The sequence below is a fragment of the Arachis duranensis genome, chromosome 6, assembly GCF_000817695.3.
Source record: "Arachis duranensis cultivar V14167 chromosome 6, aradu.V14167.gnm2.J7QH, whole genome shotgun sequence".
Lineage (NCBI taxonomy): Eukaryota > Viridiplantae > Streptophyta > Magnoliopsida > Fabales > Fabaceae > Arachis > Arachis duranensis.
Window position 1 is genome coordinate 109,002 of NC_029777.3, and position 10,969 is coordinate 119,970.

The 10,969-nt window shown below is 37.4% G+C and overlaps 1 protein-coding gene across 3 annotated transcripts; it reads left to right on the forward strand.

Moving 5' to 3' along the window:
• Positions 1-7,240: 7,240 nt before the first annotated feature.
• LOC107491678 (uncharacterized) lies at positions 7,241-10,302 on the forward strand. Of its 3 annotated transcripts, none has more exons than XM_016112568.3 (3): positions 7,241-7,981; positions 8,767-9,180; positions 9,644-10,302. In XM_016112568.3, the coding sequence occupies exons 2-3, from the start codon at positions 8,839-8,841 to the stop codon at positions 10,088-10,090; spliced, it is 789 nt and encodes a 262-aa protein (XP_015968054.1). In that variant the 5' UTR covers positions 7,241-7,981; positions 8,767-8,838; the 3' UTR covers positions 10,091-10,302. The 3 variants fall into 3 exon arrangements, with proteins under 3 accessions (XP_015968054.1, XP_015968051.1, XP_015968052.1); XM_016112565.3 differs by having other exon boundaries at positions 7,244-7,981; positions 9,632-10,302; XM_016112566.3 differs by having other exon boundaries at positions 7,244-7,981; positions 8,813-9,180; positions 9,632-10,302.
• The last annotated feature ends 667 nt before the right edge of the window (positions 10,303-10,969 follow it).

Below are 10,969 nucleotides of genomic sequence, written 5' to 3' on the forward strand. Positions count from 1 at the left end.
AATAGAAGTAGAAGAGCACCCGAAACAGGGAGGACCCTCAAGGAATGGTTGTTTGCCCAAGCAGTAAAGGCAGGAAAATCTAAGGAGAATGTAAATCGACCTGTGAAGATCACTATGGAAAAGGAAAAGAGGAGCGACAAGGACCAGGAAGAAGAGGTGCAGGAAGTCTTCGTGGAGAAAACTGCTGAAGGGCTTTTCAACAAATGAGGTCAAAGCCGAGCTAAGGAAAGACTGATGGAACTCTTTGATAGTCAAGTTGTTAGGCAAGAAGATCTCTCTGCTTGCGCTAAAAAGGAGATTGGAGGTGATGTGGGCTAAAGTGGGAAGCATTGATGTGATAGATATAGGTAATGATTTCTTCTTGGTTCGTTTTTAAAATTCTAAGGATCTTGATTTTGCATTAATGGAAGGACCCTGGAAGGTGTTGGACCATTATCAAGTTATTCAGCTATGGAAACCTGATTTCAATCCTTATAATACTCAAACAGAGACCATTGCAGCCTGGATTCGCCTACCAGGCCTTGCAATCGAATATTACAACCACATGATACTGGAGAAAATTGGTAATATTGTTGGGAGAACCCTTAAGGTTGACACCAACACATCTCAAATTTTCAGAGGTAAATTCGCAAGGATTTGCACTGAAGTCGATCTGCAGAAACCGCTTGTATCCAAATACCTTATCAATGGGGTGTCTCACATTGTAGAATTTGAAAGGCTGCACCAAGTGTGCTTTGTTTGTGGTAGAGTGGACATGAAAAAAAGGACCGCCCGAAAGTGAAGAAAACTATGACAAACCAAGGAAGCATAGTGGAGAAGGTGAGAGCAGAAGAGATCACAAGGGAGGAAAACGTCATCAACGATGACAATAGCATATCGGAGAAGGAAAGAGGTAAAGGGGTAATAGTGGAAACACAAGATCCCTATGGCCCCCTGGATGCTTGTGCAACGTACAACACGTGGCAAAAAGAACAACAACGCATGAGAAGGTACAAGTAGTGGGGTTCCTGCAAAAGGCAAAGAGCAGAGGATCGTGGAGACAATAGCACCTCCCTCCAGGTTTGTTGCGCTGCAAATGGATGAAGGCAATGAAGGTTTCATACATATTAAGGAAAAGGACAAAATTAATGAAGGACAAACAGAAACTACCAGGCTACAAGGGGAAAAAAGTGAAGCAAAAAGGGAAGAAAAGAATAATGACTCAAAAAGAAAAACAAACACAAAACTCAACCTATAAAACACAGAACCCGGAATCAGCCCACTAATAAAAACAACTTGCCAAACAAACCAAGACCTAACCTTTCTAGGTCCGTCACCAAAAAAGTCCAAGAAGAAAACAAAAATATGATAACCAGCCAACAACAACAGCCTGCCCAGAACCCGACCCAAAACTTCAATAATAACCAGCCCATAACTCTTGTACACCACACCCACCCCATCGATAGTAACACCCAAAACCAAAACTTGCAACTTGAATCCCAATCTCACCACTTCAAAGAAAATTGGACTAAAATGGAGAGTGATACCTCACCACAATCGTCAGAGGTGGTGGAATCAATCCTGGACGGAATGAATTTGGATAAATCCCCTAATCTAACGTCCTAAGGATTTGAATCAATGGATTCAGAGGTTCTTATGGAAGTCATGGAAAATTTTGAGTAGGAAAACGGCAACAATGGAGCCTTGAACAAGGACAGCCCCACTGATTTAGGGGATGAGATGTAGTGCCAATAAAGGGGTTCTGCCCCATATAAAACCAGGTACTCTGAGACGTGGTTGCTTTATCTTGGATTTTTCTGTTTCGTCTTTCTCTTGCTAATGATATGAAGATTTTGTCATAGAATATTAGAAAGTGTGCGAATAAGTCTACAATTCGTACACTCGAAGAGATTGTTAACCAACATAGGCCAGATATTATATTTTGGTTGAAACAAAGTGTAGTTAAGATACTGCAAGCAGAGTAATCAAAGAGATGGGCTTTAGAGCATTTTGAAAGAGGCAATAGGTTTTGTAGGCAGAATATGGATTTTATGGAACAACGATGATATTGGGCTGAGAGTTAATATTTTCCAACAGCAATTTATTCACTTGGAGGTGAAAGATTTGAAGAACAGAGAGTGGTTTTTGACGGCAGTATATGCAAATTCTCACCCCGTCAGAGGAGGATCTTGTGGGAGGCCCTAAATGAAATAGCCAGAGATATGAGAAATGAGTGAATGTTGATTAGAGATTTCAATGTCATCATGGGAGATACAGAAAAAAAGGGAGGAGCTCCCATTGATGTTACAGCTTGTAATCATTTTAGAGGCTGGGTAGAAGAGTGTTGCTTGATTGATTTGGATTTTATTGGTTCTAAGTTTACTTGGATTGGTGGAATTAGAGAAGATAGAGAAAGGGTCTTCAAAAGGCTCGATCGTGCCTTAGCTAACTCAGAATGGAGAATGGCCTTCCCAGATGCAACAATTAATGTGCTCCCAAGGGTGAACTCTGACCCCCACTCTTTGCTAGCAGATTTAGATCCAAGAAGATTTGATAAGGGGGAGAAGCCATTTCGTTTTGAACCAAATGTGGCTAACCCATCCAGAGTTTACAGACTTCATATAACACTCTTGGAGAAAGGACTTATCTATTCCGAAAGCATTGGAATCACTTAAAAGCAACCTAAAAACTTGGAATGTGGAGGTGTTTGGACATGTAACAAAGAAGAAAAGAAGAATTCTCAATCGGCTCCAAGGAATTCGAAAAGCAGCATCCTATGGCAACAATCCGTTTCTCCAAGGATTAGAGAAAGAGCTGAAACAAGAATTGGAGACCATTTTGAACCGTGAAGAAATTCTTTGGTTGCAAAAATCTTGACAACAATAGATTGTAGAAGGAGATAGAAATACAAAATACTACCATACAAAAACACTCAATAAGAGAAGGAAAAATCGTATTATTCAGTTGAGAAGACAAGACGACAGCTGGTATGAGAACAGTAAAAAATTGATGGAGTTAACTTTGAACTTTTACAAAGAGCTGTATAAAGAAGATAATGACAACAGGGCTCCTGGATATGAAGTCATCAAAGCTTTTCTGTTCAACATAGGCTCATTGAAAGCCCTAGGTGAGGACGAATTCCCAGCTCTTTTTTTTCAAATAAAATTGGCAAACCCTTGGTGAATCTTTTGTGTAGTTTATCACTTTTCTATGAAATAATCCAAGTGAAATTGCAAGTGTAAATCAGTCTCTTCTGGCACTGATTCCCAAAAACAACCAACCAAAATTTATAAATCAGTTTTGTCCAATATCCCTGTGCAATGTGGTGTACAAAACGCTCACAAAAATACTGGTGGAAAAGCTAAAACCCCTATTGAACGACAGAATCTCTCCCTATCAGTCCAGTTTTGTCCCAGGTCATATTATCCATGATAACATAATCATTGCTAAGGAAATGATACATGATATGAAAAGGATGAAAGGAAGAAAAAAGTTCATGCCCATCAAAATTGATTTCGAAAAAAAGCATATGATAGAATAAATTGGAGCTTCATTAAAATGGCCTTAGAAGAAATGGGGTAAACAAAAAGATGGTGGAGATTATAACGAGCTGTAAAACATCGGTCTCTTACAAAGTCCTATGGAACGGGTGCAAAATAGACGCCTTTTCTCCTACTTGTGGCATTAGGCAAGGAGACCCATTATCTCCGTATCTTTTTGTCATTGCTATAGAAAAGCTTTCTCACATGATTGAAGATAGAACGATTGAAGGTTGCTGGAAACCAATGGGAGTTGGAAAAGACGGACCTATGATATCCCATTTGCTTTTTGCCGATGACTTACTACTATTTGCCGAAGCCTCAAGGGAGCAAATGGAAATGCTATTAAGCACTCTTAGTGAATTCGGTGAAGCCTCGTGGTTAAGGATAAATATGGCCAAAACGTCTATCCTCTTCTCCAAAACTGTTACAACAGAAGAGAAAAATGCCACTACCAGTGTATGTAACTTTAATGAAGTTCCTTGTCTGGGCCGCTATCTGGGAGCCATGCTCACAAACTCAAGAAAAAGAAAAGACAGCTTCAAGACAACCATAGAGAGAGTTAAAAGGAAGCTTAAGGGATGGAAAACAATATACTTGTCTATAGCGGGAAGAATCACATTAGTTCAATCAGTCATCAGCCCTTGTCTTAACTTTGATATCGCACACAGCAAGATTCTGATTGGGGTTTGCAAGGAAATAGAAAAACTCCAAAGAAGCTTTATTTGGGGAGAAGAGAATAATAATAAAAAACTGCATGTTATTAGCTGGGAGAAAATGTGCAAGCCCAAAGTTCAAGGAGGATTGGGAATTCAAAAGCTCAGTTTGATGAATAGAGCATTCCTCATGAAAAATTTTGTGAAGAATCTTGACAGAGAAAGAATTGTTGTGGGTCAATGTGATTTATGCTAAATATGGCAGGGGTCAGAACCTTTTCAAAAACATCATAGCTCACCTTTCGGACTCTCCTTTCTAAAAACAATTAGCTGAATTATGGGAGAGTATGAAAACTAATATAGGCTATGGGTAACAGACGAAAAGCGAGATTTTGGAATGATATTTGAGTAAAGGGTGAAGACATACTCAAACTGAAGATAACTACTGAGCTCACAGATGATATAATGGAAGCCAAAATCCGTTATTTCATCCTTCCAAATGGAGAGTGGAACACAAATATCCTGAGGCAATTTCTCCCCAGTGACTCTATTAACAAAATAAGGGCATTATTGCCTCCTAATGATGATATGGATGAAGACAATTTTTTGGAGAGGAACATGTGATGAAAACTTTACTGTTATGCTTGATAATGATCAGAGAGGGGAGAATATGGCCTGAAAAATTACATAGAATTGGAAATGTCCACAGCGTATTAAATACTTTATGTGGATGGTCCTACACAAGAGACTATTAACTGCTAGTTGGAGAGCTAAGCTTTTTGGTAGCTGCCCAAGCTGCCACATCTGCAAACTGCAATGGACAACTAAAAACTCTCATCCATGTTTTAACGAATTGTCGTGCTGCATCCAGTATGTGGGTAGGTATGGTGAATCCCCAATATCTATATTTTTTCTTTAGAGCTCCCTTTGATCTATGGATTAGATGGAATCTTACATTGAAAATTGGCAACCCAAAAGATAAAACATGAATATCTTTTTTCATGGTTGCTTGCTGGAAGTTGTGGAATTGGAGGAATAAAGAAATATTTTCTCTTCCATACAAGAGGCCAGTCCATGCCAAGGATAACATAATCCTTTTTGTACAAAATATTTAATAAGCATTCAAAAAGGACAAGTTGCTACAGAGTCATCAGAAAAGATATGAATGCCACATATAATGGAGACCTCCTCCCTCGGGGTGGATAAAAATCAATTCTGATGGAGCTGCCGTGGGAAATTCGGGCAATGTAGGGTATGATGGACTATTAAGAAATGAACAACGATGTTGGATAGCAGGTTACATGTAAAATATTGGGGACTGTACAGTATTCCGAGCAGAGTTGTGGGGGGAGGGGGTTTAAAGGGCCTGGAAATGGCCTGGGATTTAGGCCTAAGAAGAATTGAGCTGGAAGTTGACTCGAAGGCTATTTTCTCAGTTTTGAATAAACAAAACAGTTCTGTGCACCCAAATACACTGGTGAGGAGAATCATCCAGTTCAAGCAGTGAGATTGGAGGTTGAGCTTTGTGCATAACTATAGGAAAGGAAATCGAGCAACGGACCTTCTCACTAGGAAGAGTCTTAACTTAAGTGAGAGATTTCATTTTGTTGATAAACCTGACTAGAAACTATGTAAAATTGTTGGTGATGATGCTATAGGGGTACTCATACCCCGTGTAATCTCGTCTATGTAACTTTTGGGCCTTGGTCCTGTCTGTCAACCAAAAAAAAAATTGTTTTAATAAAAATAAAATTAATTTTCTAAATATATTTAGATATGCCTAAACAAATTATTACCTATGATGTGCTCATTTTTATTTTTGGTATATATTCTTGAGATAAATTTAAAAATATTAAAATATTAGAATATTATTATAATTTATTTTTTTAAAAATATATATTTTCTATACATGTTGTGTTAACAAAAATTTGAAATTTACTTTTTAGACATTAACGGAAATATTACTTTTAATGTATACCAAATACTCAAATATAAGAATAAAAGCCACTATTTTTAATGCATATATTAAAAGATGGTGGGGGAAAAAGAAATGAAGAATGGGAAGTTGTAGTGGTATTGTTTTCTTGTTTTACAAGAATCAAGCAATCTAATGTGGAACATGTTATATGGTAATTTTTCAGGAAAAAAGCTACACTTTGGTGATTAGCTCATGAGTTAAAAAGTTTTATTGAAAAGTGAAAAATCTAAAAGCTTTTAATGTTTTGTAATACATTATTAAGTAAAAATTTTAAAATTTACTATAAATAGCTTTCATAAGTGCCCTTAGCAATAGCAAGATTTAAAAAATAAAAACTGCACACAAAATTTTATTCATCAATCACAAATGGAGTGAAACTGTGAAAGTTGGTCTATGAATTTTTTTGTTGGTAGTGTCCTAATACTAAGATTTAAGTGCTAATTTATCAAAAACACCAATTTTATATGGCTAAATTATACTTTTAGTAATAATTTGCTTGTAATTTCAATTGGTTATTCATGTTTTTTTCGAAAACGAATAAATATAAAGCCCTATTAGTTAGACTTAAGAGACCAAACATTTTCTGAAAAAAGATTAAGGAGTGAATCTCCTCTAGTGGAAAAAAATTAGATAGTATCCAGTGAAAAATCTCACCCTTCATTGCATTCTTTCTCTTATTTATTTTTAGTCCTATTTATAGAATTAAAAGTGGGAGATTATACTTTATTCTCTCTAATAACAACAAAATGGAGAGGATCCATTTTGAAAGATTATCATCTACGTTTGGTGGACCAAAAACTTTGCTAATTGATTTTATAAGTGATAGTTTCGCCTAGGTCATGTTGCTTGAGAAAAGAAATCAAAGTGTCTCACTCTTCCTTTCTTTGTCACGAGACGAGAGAGCATTTGTAATTGTAGACCCCACCCAGGCATTCGCAGAAATTATTGGGCCTAAGACGAAGGAAATGGGCATTTAACAAGACAGGGTCAAAAATATCTTACGGAGGGTTTTGATGAGTAAAACGTGTACGTTCGGATTTATTCTGGGTTAAAAGGACAGCAATCTCGGACAACATGATCCTTGACCTCCCCGTGGTTTTTTCTCTCACTATATAAAATCCCATTTTTCTCTTTCACACCTTCAGCTCTTTCAACAACCTAATCCTCTTCTTCCCGACGCGTTTTTTCTCCCTCGGTTCCCTTTTTCATTCTTCATCTCCGTCAGCTTATTCATTGTTTCCAGAAACGGAAAAGTTTACTGTGTGTTATGGGTTAAATCCTTTTATCACATAATTTTTGTCTAGGTTTTTTCTTCTTTTCTAAAATCCTCTTTCCGATTAATCGTTCTGTAAGGCTCTGTTGTGATCTTGAACGAATTCTTGTGTTTTAATTTCTAGGTTTTGTTAGGTGTGTAAGATTTAGGGGGTTTCGAAGAGCATAGAATAATGCCTTCGGTGCCCGTTATTGAACTCCTACTACGCCATTTGGTTCCTTCCATAACCATTTTTCATGGTGGATCCTCCTCCCATCGTCTGAAACATCTTGAAAAAAGTGATCGGCGTGGTAATCTTAGTTAACATTCGCTTTTTTGGTTTTTCTTTCTTCTTTTTTATCCCCTCTTTTTCTTGATTGACTCCCCTTTCTCTCTTGCTACCGTTCTTTCTTCTCGTTCGCGTGGCTTTTTGTTTGTTGTGGTGTTGGTTTCTTCTCGGTTCGAGTTGCGGGTTACTTCGTCGACGAATTTTGGGGATCTAGGGATTGATCTAGCTGTTTCTGTGATTGCTCCTGATTTGAGAGTTTTGCAGCTTTAAATTCCACACCTTTTAAAGGTATCTTCGTATAATCTGGTTCAAATTTATGCGTTGGGATGGTGCTATGTATATAAATTCTATGTTTTCCAGCATCTAAAATTTACAAAGCAATTGCTATTTTCCTTGTAAGTAACTATGGTTGACTTATTTTGTGTATATTCAAATGTATCTTAGAGATCAGATCTGATTCTTGCTGTGATCAATTAGCTTAGAAGGTACATGATCATTAAATGTGTTGAACGATATTGGATTGCTGCTATCTACTTTCAGAAATGTTAGATTGATACAGTTTTTTTCAAATGGAATATGATACTGCCTCTGTTACTTTGGAATTTTGTTACATTGAACACTCATTTAATGTAGACACAAATTCAGTCTGAATTCATTGAGCTTTCAGTGCATCAAAATTCCAAAGTGCCAAATATATTGGATCGGAGGGAGTATTATTTGATCCACTGCAAATGGGTTACCAGGAGATTGCACCTTCTAAAAAGAAGCGCATGGAAGCATCTCTTTTTTTTAATAATTCTTCCCATTTTTTTCTCTAATGATAAATCATAATAGCATTTCACTTTTTATGCATGTCTTGTTCAAATTAATTACAATCGATGAAGAATTGACACAAACACTGTCATCTTGAATGATTGGCCAAAAAAACTGAAACGAATTCAAAGTTTCCTCTGTAGATTTCGTCGACAAATGTAATTTTAAGTTTAGCATGTAACATTGGCTTTTATCAATGTGTCTTACAAGATCTACCGCTTACTCACATATGTACACAACACTAACAATGTGTTTTATAGGTGATAATTGGGCATTTATCATTCATCTGGTATTTGTTTCTTTAAGCTGCTTTGTAGCATCAGATATAATCAATGGACACACACACTCCTGTCAATGCTGTGCACAACACCGCCATAAGTGAACTTGAAAGTAGGTTTAGTGAAGTATTACATATTCAAGGCAATCAGAAATCTGAACATGCATCCGAGGGGAATGATATCTGTAATAAGGCAAAGGAAAACAGATGTGAAGGTGTTAACCAGAAAGAAACAAAACTAGATGTCAAGTGCTTGAAAAAAAGTCCAACTTTTCCAGTTTCTAAGATATTGGTGCCTTCAAGTTCTTCTGACGAGGATGTTGATGTATCATCTCCAGAATCATCACATGATCAGTCTCCTCTGCAGCAAACCTATTCACGATCATTAACTTTTCCTGTAAGTTCTAAGTTTTATGAACGATGTTAATGCCATTTTCTGGAGTTATAGAGTAAACGCTGAAAGAATTTTGACTTATTTCATTATGGCACGCCTTACCGTTGATTTTTGGGCGCATTTTTAGTCTCCATTTCAATGTATTCTTTAGATATGAACATGGGGAAGCATGAATAATAACTTACTTTTATAGATGTTCATGACTCGAGTGTTATTTGTATTTAACTTATGGTTTTAGCTGCTGGTTGTGTTTTATAATGACAATGGAGAATGCATCTTATAAGTTTGATATACAACTTGCTCTCCTTCCTTGTGTGTGTAGTGTTTGCCTTCCTTTGGGTTTCTGAGGTTAGAAATAGATATGTATTTAAGTCACACAAGTGCCTCATACTTCAACTTAGTCATGGATGTGTTTTATTGGACATATATCTTACCATTTTTTATGTGCTTTAAGCTGTGCCTTCAGGCTCCTCGGAAGCTTATATCAGCCATGAAAGGTAGCCGTGAGAAGAACAATGGTGGATCACCAACAAAATTGACTGTAAAATGGGCACCAGATGTTTATGATCCAGTACCTTCATTAGTCTCTCACACAGTCAGAAGTAGGAAGCAGCCGAAATCCAGGAAGAAGAAGGCTGAAAAGAAGAATGGGAAGAAGGGTCAGAAGAGCAGCAGTTCGCCGCGGGGGAGCAGCAGCAAAGATAAGAGGCATTTTCGAAAGCTTGGTGGAACTTCTGATCTGAGCTATAAATCGCCGGACCCTCATGACAATGTGATTGAAGTGAATCAAGTGATGGAAGGTTCTACCGAATTTGATGCGCTGGATGTTCGTAGCCAAGACCCCTACTGTGGAACCAGTTTCTTGAAAACATCCGTTACTGAAGTGCACTTCTCCCTCACAGAAGCGCAATGAGTCAAACTTATCGAATATTTTGTCCTATCTACAGCAATGTGTATAAATAAGTGTTCTCGTTAGCATGTATGGTGAAAAACTGTTGGACACTCTTCATAGAGAAGTGGCAGTTTAAAACATGATGTTTTGTAGAAACAAGGTTAATGTTCGGAACTCATTTGTGCTGTTTCTTGGGATTGGGACAATATCTGTCCATCTTCTTGGATGTTCTATATGACTGCTTTAGTTGTCTCAAAAAGTATAACTAATTCGTATCAAAACAGCTTTCTACACCGATGAATCAGGCTACCCCTTGATACAGGTTAATTTGATACTGAAAACGTGTGACATGCATGAGTGCGAAGAATTCCAAAACAACCAATAAATGAAGTGAGGAGTGAAGTTCATATACTTTGCACCTTATCTTTGCTTAGGGCAACAGAAAATAAGGATACATTGTAACCCTGCAATCAATTGAGTTGTTTTTTCATCAATCTTGCTATAGTGCCCTTTTTTTTCCAATCTACCATACAAACAGAAAGGTGAGAAAACAGATAAAAGAGGAACAAGTGAGTGAGAACAAAATATTTTTGGGGTTCAAAAATGGTGTAAAGATTGAAAGTTAGCAGAAATTAATTTTAATACGGGAATAGAGATAGTGTTTTAGTTGAATATTGATATTTAAGGTGTATTACAGTATTGTCGAAGTTATTCAACACGTCTCCCATGTGGTTCAACATGCTCCCTACGTGTTGGTCAAGATGTTGCCACGTATTCAACATGCCTCCCACGTGTTAGCTAGGATGTTGCCACCTGTCTAACATGCTTCTCACGTGTTGCAACACGTCCTCCACGTGTTGACTTGCAACACGCCCTCCACGTGTTGACTTTCTACCTGCA

Bases quoted from the DNA above. Each gene is read 5' to 3' on its own strand.
- LOC107491678 (XM_016112565.3), top strand. From the start codon at position 8,839: ATGGACACACACACTCCTGTCAATGCTGTGCACAACACCGCCATAAGT. The intron at 9,181-9,631 runs GTAAGTTCTAAG...ATGTGCTTTAAG, and splicing joins CACGATCATTAACTTTTCCT to CTGTGCCTTCAGGCTCCTCG.